General features: G+C 39.9%; 1 protein-coding gene across 3 annotated transcripts in view; it reads left to right on the plus strand.

Annotated features, from left to right (window-relative positions):
- FBN2 (fibrillin 2) overlaps positions 1 to 17327 on the plus strand; it is a 270327-nt gene that overhangs the window by 188149 nt on the left and 64851 nt on the right. For all 3 annotated transcript variants that reach the window (XM_035290955.3, XM_035290956.3, XM_078365811.1), the window contains 11 exons: positions 1868 to 2005; positions 2580 to 2630; positions 3113 to 3238; positions 6790 to 7017; positions 7851 to 7976; positions 12694 to 12822; positions 13628 to 13753; positions 15610 to 15735; positions 16154 to 16276; positions 16436 to 16561; positions 16922 to 17047. In XM_035290955.3, coding sequence (XP_035146846.2) covers positions 1868 to 2005; positions 2580 to 2630; positions 3113 to 3238; positions 6790 to 7017; positions 7851 to 7976; positions 12694 to 12822; positions 13628 to 13753; positions 15610 to 15735; positions 16154 to 16276; positions 16436 to 16561; positions 16922 to 17047 — 1425 coding nt within the window. The remainder of the gene's footprint in view (positions 1 to 1867; positions 2006 to 2579; positions 2631 to 3112; positions 3239 to 6789; positions 7018 to 7850; positions 7977 to 12693; positions 12823 to 13627; positions 13754 to 15609; positions 15736 to 16153; positions 16277 to 16435; positions 16562 to 16921; positions 17048 to 17327) is intronic.

Raw genomic sequence — 17327 nt, forward strand, 5'->3', positions numbered from 1 at the left:
TTTTTTTGGAAGATAGGGTCTCACTCTGTCACCCAGGCTGGAATACAGTTGCACAATATCACTGCAACCTCTGCCTACCAGGCTCAGCGATCCTCCCATCTTAACTTCCTGATAGTTGGGACTACAGGCATGTGCCATCATGCCCAGCTAATTTTTGTATGTTTGTATAGATGGGGTTTCACATTTTGCCCAGGTTGGTCTTAAACTCAAGTGGGCTCAAGTGATCCACCCTCCTTGGCCTCCCAAAGTGTTGGGATGACAGTCATGAGCCACTTTGCCTGGCCAGAAGTAAATTTTATCTGTACATATTATTAAATTGAATTTTAAAATAAATGCTGTAGGACTATTCTTTGTTGTCTTCCAAGTCTTCCTGCCGCAATATGCTATTGAGGCTTTGGTAAAGTGTTTTTCACATCATCTGCATCAGAATCACCTGAGGAGTTAGTCAAAATTCAGATTCCTAAGCTGCATACCTGAGAACTTATGAATCGGGATTTTAACAAGTGCCCTGGTAATATTATGCACACTTAATTGAGAGCCACTGCTCTACAAGGAAAACGTGATATGTCGATGTATATTTTGAATCAATTAGTATTTGCCATGTCAGCTTTGACTGGATTCCTTATCACTGCTTCAAAATCAATTAACGGTCACTTATTTTTTTGTTCATTTGCAAAACGTCTCATTATGCTAACAAAAAACATACTAACCATTCATTATTCCCTTTAATGCACATAAAATAAAAATTTTAAAGTGCATAATATTTCACTGGGTGCTCTACCATTCAAAAGAAAGAACTTAAATTTGATATGTAGTCAGTTTAAAATGTTAGGAATGGATCTCTGGAGGGTTACAGGTAATTTTTATATCTTCCTCACACTTTTCTATTCCTTCAAATTGTTTGCCATAAGTATGATTTACTTTTTGAACAAGAGATTAATCTACACACACACATATACACACACATTTTTTAAATGCCTGAAAGAAAATACATCAGATATTAGCCCTGGGAATGTGTTAGTGGGGATTTTATAAGTGATGTCTATTTCTTCTTTGTTTTATAGTGCTTTTTTTCTTTTCAATTATGTATCAAATAATTATCTTCAGTTGGAGAAATGCTGGCCTCTCTATAACAGAACATACATTGAATGTGATTTATTTAGCAGGGACTTAAGGGAGAAGGAGATTGAAGGATTTTATACGATAAAATCTTAAATATCAAAGCATTTGTCATTAAGGATAAATCTTATGAATACTTTTCAGACAAGTAATAGTCTTATCATGTCGTTATAGTACGTTAAAAAAAAAAAAAAGAAATGAATGGCCAAGCACAGTGGTTCATGCCTGTAATCCTAACACTTTGGGAGACCGAAGTAGAAGGATTGCTTGAGGTCTGGAGTTCAAGACCAGACCAGCCTGTGCTACATGGCAATGCACTGTGTTTTTAAGTACCAGCATAAAATCTTGGACAGCTCCTCTTAGAACATCAGTAGATATAATTATATTAATTACCATATTATGTGAGAGAGATATATAGCACAATATTTTATTTACATATATATAATATACCATATTTGAATGCAGGTACATGAAAGTGTTTGCTAAGGATACACTATTACAAGTTTTAAAGTATCCTTTTTTTTTTCTGGTAGAGATGGGGTTTCACCATTTTCCCAGCCTGGTCTCAAACTCCTGAGCTCAAGTGATCCTTCCGCCGCAGCCTCCCAAAGCGCTGGGATTATAGGCGTGAGCCACTTTGCCTAGTCCCTCTTTTTTAGCATACTATTACAAATGCCTTTGGTATACACAGCTGAGTTGTGTTTTCTTCAGAGGTAAGAGTTCCCCAACATTTCCTGTTCCTTTTCAGACAGCCTGAAGGGGACCTGTTGGCTCAACATCCAGGACAGCCGCTGTGAGGTGAATATTAATGGAGCCACCCTGAAATCTGAATGCTGTGCCACCCTGGGAGCCGCCTGGGGGAGCCCCTGTGAACGATGTGAACCAGGTAGGAGCCTGACTAGTGGGCATCTGTGCTTCTCCTTGGAAGGCTTCTCCTGCCACTAGAACACCTCTTTCACTGTGTAATTCCTTAGTGAGGAAGACCAGAAAATCATTTACCTTTGCTAAAATGTCATATTTTCTGGCTGATGTTTTCTTACCTCTGGAAATGTGTATCTGGTTTAACCTGATACTATAAGCAGTCCATGTAAATATTTTATACATGGAAGGGAATCTAGAATCTATCCACTAGATGACTGTATCCTCCAGTATCCTTGTTTGCGTGGTGGCTGTTGTCCTCAAATCTTTTGTTTACTTTTAATTCTGTTGTCAATGTGAGAGCAAAAAGAAATCGTAGAAAAAATTAGGAAAATGTCAATACAGGTCAATACCGATGGAGTTATCACAGAAAGTTATGTGCTCTACTGAATGAAGAGGGGACAGTGATGTCCTTGGACTCTAAGATCCCACCTTGCAGTTTTTATTTCATTCCATTTAGATTCCATTATACTTCTTCTTGAGCATAACACTGTTGTATTTTCTTCTATAATGAAGTAAAATTTGTCCTGTTGTTCTTACAGATACAGCTTGCCCAAGAGGGCTTGCCAGGATTAAAGGTGTTACGTGTGAAGGTGAGTGTGTCCTTCTTTGGATGATACTATACATTTTTAGAGCAGTACATAAAATTAACATTCACTCTCAAACTTTGGAGATATTTATCATTTTCAAAAACTTCGACATTTCAATAAAAATACTCAATGTAATCAACAAATGCTTTAGCATAATTCTCTTAAGCAACAGCTTAGAGTTTCCTGTTTCTCCTCTCTGTGGAGTTGTGTGAATTTCAGGAAGACATCGCTAGACTTTAAGGCCCACAACAGCTGGCAAAAGCGCATGTCTGGGCTGTGTTTTATGGACAGGCAAGGCTGTGGTAATTTTCACACCTGGTGCCTAGCAAAGCGAGTGGCTGGGTTGTGGAATATTTCTGTTTAACTCAAGTAATAATCCACATTGTATTGAATGTGGATTGAAAATGTTATACAGGAAGTAGGACCACACCTGCTTTTTCTATTTGTAACATCTTTATTCCTCTGCTTGCTCCATTTCCCTGCAGATGTTAATGAGTGTGAGGTGTTTCCTGGCGTTTGTCCAAATGGACGCTGTGTCAACAGTAAGGGATCTTTTCATTGCGAGTGCCCTGAAGGCCTTACGTTGGATGTGACTGGCCGTGTGTGTTTGGGTAAGATTCAGGCACTCATGTAATCTATGTATAGAACAAGCCATGAATTTCCTTGTTTAATCAGTGGCTAGTCCAAAACCACTGAGTTTGTACTTGAGGAAACTTGCTTTAAATGAGATTTAAATCACTAGAGTGTATTTTAAAAGTGAATGTATTTAAGTGAAATCATTTCTGTTTCATGCCAAAAGTTGGTACTACTCAAAAATCCATCTCAAAATCTTCCATTTCTTTAACCAGATACTTTAGGCGGGTTCAGTCTTTCACACTGAGTTAATGGAACAAGAATAAGTATACGTTAGACACAGAAGGAAAGTTGGAGACTAGGATTTTAAAAGTGAACATTTGTCAGCTATTGCAGCTACACCCTGAAGACAATGGGGAAAGTCATGGGAAAAGATATGTTGCTTCTGTTTGAAAACATTCACTGATCCTGGTCCTTCCTTTACCACTATTAGAGTTTAAGTTTTCGTAATTCCTTATTTTTTAAACATCCGCGATGAGGAATCTCTTTCTTTCAACATCATATCATAGGAATGGTGATTTGACCTCTTTCTTTATTAGTGTCATGTATGACTGAACTTGAATTTTGTGACTGAAAAAGAAATTTCTATTAATTTTCATTGTATGTAACAATAATTTTTTATTTACCTACAGAGATTTTTCCCCAATAAGCTATGGAATAGTAAATTTTTAGTTTGTTGAAGAGCTTTACCTATATTCGAATTTGAAATTTAAGCATGTAGACAAAGCATGAATAATAGTGGTCTTATATGCAATGATCTTTAAAGTCTTTAAATATCTCAGTGATTTTTTCAAATTTACTGGTAAGAAAAAGTTTGCAATACCATACAGTTTAGTTATAATAATTAAAACAGATTTCATTTTTAAGTTAATTTTTGACAGAACATTTAAATCTTGATTGAAATGATGACTGTAAAATTATATGAAATTATTTAGAAAACAATACCCAAAACACAAAAATAAAGAAAATTTCTTTCAGATATTTAAATATTTTTTAAATTATCTTTAAGTGATCCACAGTGTTTAGAAATAAGTATTATTTGGAAATGACAAAATATTCCCCCAAAACTATGAAAATTAAAAAAAAAGAAAATGACAAAATAATATCAGTATGGTCAAATGACTAATAAAATCAAGTTATCTTTTATAACAAAATATTATAATATATGAAGATATATCATTGATTGTAAATTAACTCAGCAAAATAAATTTTCAATAACGTTATTCAAAATTATAACTGGGCATGGTGGCTCACACCTGTAATCCCAGCACTTTGGGAGGCTGAGACTGGCAGATCACCTGAGGTCAGGAGTTCGAGACCATCCTGGCCAACATGGGGAAACCCTGTCTTTACAAAACATACAAAAATTAGCTGGACACGGTGTTATGTGCCTGGAATCCCAGCTACTTGGGGGACTGAGGCAGGAGAATTGCTTGAACCTGGGAGACAGAGGTGGCAGTGAGCCAAGATCACGCCACTACACCCAGCCTGGCAACAGAGTGAGACTCCGTCTGAATAAAAATGTTAAGCCTTTTTTAATATTCTAAGAGGATATATTAGATTCTCCATCCAATATCAGGGATCCCAAACTCAAATGCTTGCAGGAGCCACGCATGCAACATATAAATGAGTGAAATGATGACAGGGAGCAGTGGGGACTGCAGCAAACTGCAAAGAACATGTATCATCCGAAAGTTTCCAAATTTATATTTTAATTTCCATGCAAAACAATCGCAGCATTGATAGGCCTTATGTGACCAGTGTATTGACTTTTAATTCCTGATATAAATATTCATAGAGATCTCCGTAGTAAAGATACAGGATTACTCGTTCTGGTTATTTTTTTTTTACATGCTTAGTTAAAATACCTTTCCCTTGTCACCCCAGTTTATTCCAATAAGCTGTGAAATGGTGCATTTTTAGTTTGTCTTGAGCTTCTTGATCAGGTTCTTTCAGTAACCTCACAGTGTGACTCAGGCCAGAGTTCTTAGTTCACCTGTACTTAGGTAAGACTTTCACTTCTTGGGAGGATTCTTAACTACCTGCTGACATGTGGGATGGAGCCGGCTGTAAGGAGACTAGCCCCTTGGAGCCCTGTGGTAATGAGACTCTGGATTACTGTCACACTTCACACTGGCAAAGCATGTGGCTTTTTGGTTCATTTTATGTAGATATATAAGACAGAATCACCTTCTGTGGAATATCTACATTCAGTCTGCTGAATCAAAATAAAAATTTACTACCATAATTTTTTCTTTAAAAATAGGACATTTTCCAGAGTAGCTGGAATTACAGGTGTCTGCCACCATGGCCAGCTATTTTTTGTATTTTTAGTAGAGACAGGTTTTTGCCATGTTGGCCAGGCTGGTCTTGAACTCCTGACCTCAGGTGATCTGTCTGCCTTGACCTCCTATAGTGCTGGGATTACAGGTGTGAACCACCATACCCAGCCTGGGCAACATAGAAAGACTCTATCTCAAAAAAAGGAAAAAGAAAAAAATAGGGCTTTTTAATTCCAGTACTCAGAAATGTAACTCTAGGTTACAGGCCATTGACCAAGTAGATGTTACCTTAGAGTTAGAACTTGAAAGGATCAGTATTGGCAGTAACTGAAGTAGTAAACATTAATTTGTATGTGTACATTTCCAACAGGGATCTCATTCCCTCTGTTAAACAGTTTTCAGCCTCTGGAAAAGATTTGGTGTCTTAAAATGCTCTTATCAAAGAAATCATGTTGTTTGATTAAGAAATCTTTTCTGAACTCATTATCCATATTTGTAATTAAACAGCCAAGTGCTTGAGTATAATTTGAAAATAAATCTATTTGCTAACAGATGAATGTGTTATTTATAGACCATGCTGGTCTACCCTATTTTTAGATGTAGGCTGCTGTTTATAGATATTCTAAAGTCCTGGCTAGCACAGGCTAAGCACTGAAACGTTGGTCTGTTTTGAAGCTGAAGGGGAAATGTGACATTTAAACAAATAATTGGCCCCTTAACAAAGAAAATTCACATAATCCAAGGAAAATCCATGATGCAAAAGGTAAATTCAGCAGGAGGAAAAAAAAGGCTTTAACTGCAATAATATTATAACACTTCTCTCTTTTGTAGTGATTTTAATAGTTGTAACAAATTGGCAGATAGATTATAGCTGATCATTTATTGTTTATGACTGGGACTGACAGGGCTGCTTAAAAGGTACTTGAAGCAATTCTCTGAACAGGAAGAATTCTTAAAATTATCTTACTTTTTCTAAAGTGAACAATGCAAAAATGGAATCATAGACATGAAGGAGTCAGGTCATGAGAGGACCTTTTCTGCCTGAGGGTTTCTCGTGAGAATTAAGATTGAAGAGGAACTCACCTTTGTTCTCCTTAAATGTCTGTCATGGAATTCATTCCAGGAGGTTAGGGACTGTATCTTGCCCCCCAGTACACTGCAAGGGTCCTGCATGATAACTGATGACTTGTGACTATACAATGTATGTTTCGACTCATTCTCACCCTGTGATTTGGCTCTTGATGTAGATATTCGCATGGAGCAGTGTTACTTGAAGTGGGATGAAGATGAATGCATCCACCCTGTTCCTGGAAAGTTCCGCATGGATGCCTGCTGCTGTGCTGTCGGGGCAGCTTGGGGCACTGAGTGTGAGGAGTGCCCTAAACCTGGCACCAAGGAGTATGAGTCTCTGTGCCCCCGTGGGGCTGGCTTTGCTAACCGAGGGGATATTCTTTCCGGGCGGCCGTTTTACAAAGGTAACTGCCTGCGGCCAGCGCCTTTATCCTTCAACAGAAAACCTTACACATTCTCTAAGAATTGGTTTTACTTTAAACATTTGACTTCCCACTTTATTCTCTCAGTTAACCGTGTTTTATGGTCAATGTTCTGTCCCAAGAGTATAAATCCCCTCTATAAGATGGCAATGAAGTAGAGATAAAATGGATTGCTTGTCTTGCTCTTCTACTGTTTGTTCCTCTGCAACCTGAGATGGTGCCCTGATAGCTACATCTGTAGCAAAAAGTTATCTATCCCCACTTATCTTCATAAAACAAGTAGTGAGAAATAAAGGGACCAGAACCCTTTCTTAAGAATATAGTGTCTTTGGCTGGGCATAGTGGCTCACTCCTGTAATACCAGCATTTTGGGAGGCCGAGGTAGGTGGATCACCTAAGGTCAGGAGTTCAAGACCAGCCTGACCAACATAGTGAAACCCTGTCTCTACCATATATACAAAAAATAGCCAGGTGTGGTGGCACGCGCCTGTAATCTCAGCTACTTGGGAGACTGAAGCAGGAGAATCACTTGAACCTGGGAGGTGGAGGTTGCATTGAACCAAGACTGCACCATTGCATTCCAGCCTGGGTAACAAAAGTGAAACTCTGTCTCAAAAGCAAAAAAAGAATATAGGATCTTTTTCATTACATAAAACTTCTTGTGTGACATCAGTGTAATCACTGAAATATATGGCAACCCTGTTTTTTACCTGAATGAATTACTGTTGTTCATCATGGTAGATTTTTAACTTAAAGTGATGGACCTAATCGTTTATATCAACCAGCTCTACATTTTAGCTTTATTCTGCTTTTAGACATCAATGAATGCAAAGCATTTCCTGGGATGTGCACCTATGGGAAGTGCAGAAATACAATCGGAAGCTTCAAGTGCCGTTGCAATAGTGGCTTTGCTCTAGACATGGAGGAAAGAAACTGCACAGGTAAGATGGTTCTTCTGTTTTATTTGGGAAACTCTGGCGTTTACTCTTGCCTTTACTGTGTTTAAAAGTACTGCCCTAAAAAGCCCATCCTCTCATTGAGAGCATGAATATTTTTATTTATTTATTTATAGAGAAAAGGTCTCAGTCACCCAGGCTAGAGTGCAGAGACATGATCATGTCTTATCGCAACCTCAAACTTCTGTGTTCAAAGCAGTCCTCCCACCTCAGCCTCCCAAGTAACTGGGAGCACAGGTGTGTGCCATCATGAGGAGCTAATTAAAAAGATGTTTGTTCGTTTTTTTGTAGAGATGGGGTCTCACTTTGCTTCCCAGGCTTGTCTCAAACTCCTGGCTTCAAGTGATCCTCCTGCCTTTGCCTCCACAAGTGCTGTGATTACAGGCTTGAGCCACTGCATCCAGCTCTGTCAACTTTTATTTTTATTTCTTTTCCCTGTGCTTAAACCAGTTCTCCAAATAAACTCATTGTGAGAGAGCTGCAAAATACCATGAAAATGCTCTTCGTTTTACATTTAGGAATGACATACAAATGTGATTTTCAAAATCTATGACTCCTAAAGAAATACAGTCATTAAATCTGCAACAATTATATAAACTTGAGTGGTATGCTCTTAAAGATTTTAAGGTTTGTGATACAGAGGTTATGACTTCTTTTCCTCATCTGTGAACAGGAATCTTAATGTTAGGCTTCAATCACCATCCATACGCATAACCATTCTCTTTGAAAAAGATGTGAAGGTCCAACTTTTTCTATTAGATAGTATACCACGTTGTTCCATACACTTGAGCTGTGTCTTCAGGATCTCGTTCTCAGCACTCTCTTTCTTATTGTCCATAGGATTTCCCCTTATTGCCCTCCCTCCTGCCTGCTCCTTCCTGACCTCACAGCAGTGTCTTTCTTGGCTCCTTCCTGTGCCTGCTCAGCCAAGGCTATCTCTGAGCATTTCACAGCTGTCCATCTGGCCTTCTGAAGTCCTGCTGCCTGGAAGTCTGCTCAAGCCCTGTGCCAGTCTCCAGAGCTTCCTCCCCTCACCTCTGTTTTCTCCTCTCTGGCTGCTGTGCTTTACTGGGAGTCTGAGGAGCACTGCCTGGGATTCCTGCATTCACCTTCAAGCCCTCGAAGCTGCTTGGCAACACTCAGTCACCTCCATTCATCACTTTCTGAATTTCTCTCCGCACTGCTTCTAAACCTCTCCCCTGACTTACATGCCCTCTCATACACTGCCCCCCACCCCCATCCATTCCTGTTCTCCTTCATTAAGAATAAATCTGATTGCCTGCATCCTTCTCACAGCCTCCTCTCTGGTGATAAAGTCTCCTTTATCCCCCAGAATGAGGTGTGACGCTCTCCCTGGATTTGAGGTTAACTCTCTTCTCTCCTTCCCAGCTTCTGCTCCGGGTTGTCTCATCAGGTTTGCCCCTCTCCCCTCTCCAGCATCTCCTCCTCTTCCCTGTTTCCTATTCCTCAGCTTATACACAGGTTTGAAATGTCTCCTCCGTCCTTCTTTTCTCTCAAGCTCCCATCCTGTTTTCCTGCTGTTAGCTCTCACCCCTCTCTTTCAACCCACCCTTTGTTTTGTAATTTTGACTTTTGCCCTCTGTCACTCAGGAACATACACATATACCCATCTACTCTTGCAAAACATCTTTGTGGTGTTAAAACATCTCTCCTGATGCATATGCTCCTGGACCTCCCTACTTGCCAAATCTCTCCTTGAGATTTTCTTTTCTCTTAGTTTCTACGATACTTTCCAGTCTTGATCATCCTTCTATGCAGATGATGTTTCTTCTCTAACCTTTCCAGATTTTTCTTGCCTTTCCCATTTCTTGGGTGTTTGCCAGAGTCCTCTACTCAGCATTCTGTCTCTCAGAGTTCCATTTACCATCATGACTTCAGAGATGGCCTCTGCTGAGCTGACTCCCAGATGCTATCTCTAACTCTCTGTTCTTCCCAAGTTTCACTCCCACATTTATAACTTCCCATCTGGACAGTTTCTTTTTGTTGTGATCTTTCTTTGTTCCTCCCCCCACCTTGTACTTTCTCCTGCTAGGGACTTCCTTGTACATGTTAGGAGTATAATTTTGAACAGGATTAAAGCCTCCAATTGAATGTTGATGTCTCTCTCTCCCGAAGTGAAAAAGTTATGTGAATTCTTTTATCAAACTGGCTATTTCAAGGGCCCGTGATATTTTTTCTAGACACAGAGGCATGTTAGGCTCCTCAGGAAACAGACCCCAAGGCAGAGATGAGCATTCTGGAAGTTTATTGGGGATTGCTCTTGTGATGAACAATGAGAAAGGGAAGAGAGGAAAGTGCTGTGAGGCAGTCCCACTGAAGTCCTCAGCCCATGCCACTGGGAGTTCTGGAACTGGGATGGCCCATCAGAGTTGCCTTGTGTAGGGCATGGAAGCCATGCAATTAGATACCTGCATGACCAATCTTGGGATACGGCTGCCCAGAGAATGGGGGAAGAGGTCTTCTTAGGATATTGGACATCGGAGCCAGCAACACTCCCAATAGCTGAGGGGAAGAGGGAGTAAATCCTTTTTTCCTGTTGAGGGATCTGGGGGACATGTCACAGTATCTACTATATCGCAGACTGCTAAGTCCCCACAATCAAATCCTTCACTGCCACAACCACCAGGTTAGGCGTCCAAGCAGGGCTCGATTATCTAACTTCCCACTCAACAACTTCCACTGCTGTAGGGAGTCCTGGTCCTGGATAAAGCAGCTCAGAGTTCTTCCAGTTCTGACCCCACCTCGTCCTTTGCTGTGAAATTAGCCAACTTGCTTAATGTCTCTAACACTCTCTTTCAGCTGTGTAAGAGAGACTTGTTGACAGGGCTGCATTGTTTGGGATATAATGTGAAGTGCCATGGGAAATTGTTGGGCTCCCATCTTCACAGTTGGAAAGGCTGATCTTCTCCCGTGCTAGGGGCTTTCAGTGAACCTACGGGTCCCTCGGCACCCACGCATATTGTCAGCCTTTTCAGTCCAGCCAGTCTGTGACTTACTGCTCCCTGAAATGCTTCCTTTCTCTTCACCATTGTACTTCATCTCTTGCCTCTATATTTATTCTGTACCTTTAATGCTGGCATTTCTGTACAACCTTCAAGAACCAATTCAAAAACCACGCCCTCCAAATTACCAATTCTTGACAGAGAAGTTTATATATACATGTATAAACATATATATATAATATATATATGATTATATATAATATATATTATATAGACAGATAAAAAGAAAATTGATATACATATTGTTAGCTACTTAATCGAATCTGTGAATTCAAAGATGTTTTTTAAAAGAAAATATTTACATTTTTTCACATGGCCTGTAATGAGGGAAATAAAGACTTCTGTAACTGGAGAAATAGATACAGAAAAATTTAGTTAAAGCTGGCAGAAAGCAGGGACTGAGAGCCCCTCCCAAGAGAACATGCATAAATTACGCACTAAATCCTGTGATTTTAAAACTTCAAAATTCATCAAAATAAAGAGATAGTGGTGAAACATTTTCCCCCATTGACAGATTTTTAGATTAAAAACTTTTAATTTTTGAACTAAAACACTTTTAAATAGGCCATGTTTTCTTAAACATATTTTATATAAACATGACTTCTCTATTGAAAAATCTTAGTTATTAGCATAGGAGATTTCTCAGAGAACACTTTGTTTGAGAGTATAGATGCTGAAGATTATTTACGGTAATATATATAAAGAAGAGACAAACTCACCCACACTGTCCTCCCGTGATGATGACAGCTCATGTCACCAAAGGGGTTAATAAATCAATAAGCTCTTTACATATGGATATGACACAAAAACACAAATTGGGGCACACACCATGACCCTGCCCTATGTGTACTCTCTGGCTCAGGGTTGGTCCACCGTGGCTGCCTGTTTCTCTGGGGTCTACCAGTCGTTCCTGCCCAGAATCAGGGGCCCTGCCTTCACATGCTCCCACTAGGGTTAGCACAGGCTAGTGTCGTAGACCAGCACTGTCTTCCAGTCACACATGAGGTTTCATTCCATGGAGGACCGGCTGCCTTATTTACCACGTGCCTCATTCAGCTCATACCACAGTTGCTGGGTTCATCCTTCTGTTAACGTTTCTTTCTTTCCTTCTTGCTTTTCTTTTCTTTTTTCTTTCTTTCTTTTATTTGAGATAGGTTAACCTCCTGTCACCCAGGCTAGAGTGCAGTGGTGCCATCATACATCACAGCTCACCGCAGCCTTAACCTCTTGGGCTCAAGCAATCCTCCCACCTTCCACCTCGGCCTTCTCAATAATTTTGTTTTTTGTAGAGATGGGGTTTCCCTACACTGCCAAGGCTGATCTCAAACTCCTGGTCTCAAGCAGTCCTCCTGCCTGGGCTTCCCCAAGTGCTGGGATTACAGGCATGAGTCACCATGCCCCCCAGTCTTCTGTTACTATTTCTAAGCCACAAAAAGAAATCCACAATTCAGAATTTTTAAAGGTGAAAAGGCACCACTTGCCTGTTGGTGTGGTAGTTTTGGCGGTTGGGGAAAGGAATGTGCCTCAGGCCTCGTGCCCTTCTATCTGGATCTACTGAAATGGTACCCTTGCACTGTGAGCCACCAATTCCCCAACCTTTCAAGCATGCAGCACCTTCACTTGGAAGGCCAAGCCTATCTGATTCAATTTTTAAATTTCTTTTAAACCCTGTGAATTAGACATCGACGAGTGCAGGATTTCTCCTGACCTCTGTGGCAGTGGAATCTGCGTCAATACACCGGGCAGCTTTGAGTGCGAGTGCTTTGAAGGCTATGAAAGTGGGTTCATGATGATGAAGAACTGCATGGGTAAGCACCGTTAGCTCCTCCTCGCCAGCTTGAAACCATACTAGCACAGACTCATTCACGCACATGACCTTTGCTTATCTCAGGGCTGTGAACAGCATATGTGGCCAGGATCTGTGGTGAGAGAGAAGAGATTTAATATCAGACAGGAATTGCACTCCTGGATAGCTCTCGGGGAGCTCCAACTTCTTGGCACCTTCATGGCAATGAGATATTCAGACTGGATCCTGTTTATTCATAGAACCTAAAATCACACAGACTAGTTACTTAAGTGGGACTCATTTAAAATGCATGGCATCCTGTGGTGGCCCCAGGATTTGTATTCAGTCATGCTAATCCCATGTTTTTGCTCTCATTGGTGTGCTATTACAAACCCTTTTAGTATTCCCAACCTTTTAGCCCAGCGTTTAATTTTCCATGCCTTATGGGACTTACCTCATAGGATGCAGTAGGTCATAATTCTAAGATTTTCTTTCACTCTGATTAGAGTTATAGACACCAGAATAACTGACAACAATATATATCATGAGTCTGGGGTGATCTAAAGCAAATATTATTTCTACCTCTTGTGAGCCTGCTCATTTCATGCAATTAAATTTCTTGAAAGCTTACTGCCTTTAGGAGTAGAATTTTTAGTTTTTCTGTTGGTTGTAGGAAAAGTGAGGAAAGCATTAGCCCATCCCCTATGAAGCATATCTCTTACACTGACTCACGCTCTCACTTCAGATAATATTCTTTCTCCCACGCTATATGTGTGAATATTTTTCCCTCAGAGTTCTTTAATGGATCTCACGTTTTTACCTTTCAGATATTGACGAATGTGAACGTAACCCTCTCCTTTGTAGGGGTGGCACCTGTGTGAACACTGAGGGTAGCTTTCAGTGTGACTGCCCACTGGGACACGAGCTGTCACCATCCCGTGAGGACTGTGTGGGTAAGTTTGTCTCCTCAGCCCATAAGTCTGCCCAGCACAACTGGTTAAGACCAGGGATCAGTTCTGATGAACCTGTTGTTTGTGGAGCCCATGAAATTTAGCTTATTAAAAGTGGAACTTGAGATTCCCTACCTCTAGATGCAGGCAGTGTCTTTAATGGATGCTTGAGTAATACATAAATGAGCTGGCATTCTTCTGGTTGGCCTCTTTTTTATTACAAGCAGTGTGATTGGTCCCTGTGGGAGAAGCCCTTTGGAAGTCCCTGTGGTTTCATCCTCCCTTATGAAAAAAATGGGAAAGCTGCCCTGTGCATTGTGCACCTTAGCCCAGCGTCTTCCCATCCACTGAGACGGACTCCACTCTGCGCCCCTTTGCCTGCTCACAGATCGGCTTGCCTGTGTGTGAACATGGTGCTCCCGTAATCCACTTCTCATAGAAACACTGGGTTTCTTCATTTGCCCTGAGCTCTGTAGGGATGCCAGAAAGGATATGAGGAGACTAATGGCTGGTCTTTGGGCATTGCAGCCTATTGCTTTTCAGAATACATGAAGGTCTCTGGGCTTACTGTGTTCCTAGTATACTGCTTTAAAACTTTGATTTAGCCAGAAAGCATTTTCTTCATAGGAACTCTTTCTTGAAACTGAGCAAATAAGACAGCCTAAAATAGAACAGATTGCACACCAAATTTCAAAACAACACAAAATTTGAGTACACCTTCCCAATACACATGTATTTATTGATGTCATATGTATTGCTTTGCTAGTATAGGAGGTGAATTTTGTCATAGATTAAATAGATATTTTTAAATGATAAATGAAAAGGTTTTTAATGTTCTTATTTCATTTTAATAGTGGTACGGAAGGCTTTTTCACGCTAATTGCAGAATATTCATGGTTGAACATATTGAGATATAGTGAGTCATCTGTATCCAAGTTTACTTTGCTACTCAGTTCATGGATCTTACAGCTCAAAAAGTATCCCTCAAAGAAACAATGCAGATTATAAAATATATATTTCTGTATCATATAAAATATGCACTTAGTGATCATAAGCATAAACACATGCTATATAATCTTCTTGGTTATTTTGAGAATTTGCAATGAATTTCTTGTCATATCTGATTATATTGTCCTTGTTTTTTACCTTATCTTATGCCTGACGAGTAGCTCACATAGGAAGCATATCACTCTGCCATTTTCTTCTGTTATCTTGTGATTACCTTATCAGTACTAGTTTATTTTTAAGGCACCTGCCCATATTATAAGAGTTAGTTTATTTTAAAATAGGCAATGTAATTTGTAGGTTACTATTCCAACCCATAAAACATAAACAAACAAGTGAGAGCCCCTTGTCATGTCTCTGTCTTGTGAAATCATCAGTCTTCCATCAGGACACTTCAAGTCATGTAGGCAACGCTTCACCATGTAATATAGACCAGGCAAGCATGCCAGTGTAAGTTCATATATTTAGTAATATTTAGCTTCAGTTCTGGCATGTGTGAAATCTGTGTGGTCTAACATGATCCACATGTGGCTATGTAAATTCAGTTAAAATTAAATAACATTAAATAGTCCTTAGTTATACTGTCCATGTTTCCAGTACCAGTAGCACATGTAGCTGTGTATTAGACTGCATAGATATGGAACATTGGCATCATTATAGAAAGCTTTACCCAACAGTACTGTTGTAGATGGAAAGAGAGATTCCAGGGCTTTCTTTAAACCCCCAGGAGAACATTTTACTTCCCCGTGAAGTTCACAAACCCCTTTGGAGACCACTGTCTGGTGAAGCACCTTTCTCGTGGCTTTAGTGATTTGACCATTGCCTAACATATTAATTCAATGTGTCTTTTATAGATATTAATGAATGCTCCCTGAGCAACAATCTCTGCAGAAATGGAAAATGTGTGAACATGATTGGAACCTATCAGTGCTCTTGCAATCCTGGATATCAGGCCACGCCAGACCGCCAGGGCTGTACAGGTAAGGGGATATCAAGCAGGTCTGAAACTCATATGTCTCAAATCAGCCTAGGAAAACTTCTGGCACTGAATTATAATGAAGCCTACGCAAATCCTCTGTTTCCAAAACGAATGTAAGACTGCGGGAGGATCTCAGATATTTTCCTGGTCTCGTGGCAGACTAACTGATCTTAATTAGAAAATGCCCTAAACTCCATAGTTATTCTATTTTTGAGTGATTTAATCTTAGGATACTGCAGTTAAACATGGAATGCTGCCTAAAATGAAGTTAAAAGAACTAAGAAAGATGATGTTAAATCAACACACATAGTGGGGAGAAAAATTCAAAGCCACATTAGCATTATCTGTTTAAAAAGAAGAAAACTCCTTTCAAGGAAATAGACCTGACAAGTAATGTGATTGCAATGCTGTTTTCACAGATATTGACGAATGTATGATAATGAACGGAGGCTGTGACACCCAGTGCACGAATTCAGAAGGAAGCTACGAGTGCAGCTGCAGTGAAGGTTATGCCCTCATGCCAGACGGGAGATCGTGTGCAGGTATAGAAAGGAAAACACACAGGCTTTGTACATCTAATTAATTCTTTCTTGAAAATGTGGCTCCAGATATTACCAAGTGAAACCAGATAGAAAACAAAAACATTAGAGATTGATGAACGACATCTTTATTTTCATTTGATGCTTATTTTGTATCACTAGACATTGATGAATGTGAAAACAACCCTGATATCTGTGATGGCGGCCAGTGTACCAACATTCCTGGAGAGTATCGCTGCCTCTGCTACGATGGCTTCATGGCTTCCATGGACATGAAAACATGCATTGGTGGGTATCATAAGAAAAGGACAGACATTTGTATACACACATGCATACACAACCACATGCACGCACAAACATGATAAAAGGCTTTTTCATTTGTTATTTTAAAAATTCAAATCATTTTTCTCACTTAAATTCTTGAAAAAAAATTCAAGTCATTTTAATGGCACTATAAAATCTCAGGAAGAATTATTTTTAAAAATCTCTAAAGGTGAATAGTATATTTATTTGCAATACAATGAATCACAAATGTATTATATTTTAGATCTCACCTGTGTATTTCAGTATTATGCTATTCAGTATAGAATATAGCTTTTAAATTACTGTGATAAACACATACTAAGATATTGAAAATAAATTTTCTAGATGTAAATGAGTGTGACCTAAATTCAAATATCTGCCTGTTTGGGGAATGTGAGAACACAAAGGGATCCTTCATTTGCCACTGTCAGCTGGGTTATTCAGTGAAGAAGGGGACCACAGGATGTACAGGTAGGTTTCAAGCTTGTGTACTCTATGTTTCAACCTCTCAGATGTCAGAGGCCACTTTTCAATATCATTTGTTCTCTGGCATCTCTTAGTTCAGTTACCTGCCACCAGGCTATGACTGTGTGTGTCATGAGTAGCTGACCCACAACATGTGTGATGGATTTGGCTGGTCTCTGTGGTAGCGTATGGTCCGAGCCACCCCCTGCAGGGCTGGCTGTGGGTTGGGACACAGAGTGAGTGAGTGGAAGTGCAGTCTGGTTCCCGTGGCCCTGACCGCTCCCTG

The sequence above is a fragment of the Callithrix jacchus genome, chromosome 2 (genome assembly GCF_049354715.1).
Source record: "Callithrix jacchus isolate 240 chromosome 2, calJac240_pri, whole genome shotgun sequence".
NCBI lineage: Eukaryota > Metazoa > Chordata > Mammalia > Primates > Cebidae > Callithrix > Callithrix jacchus.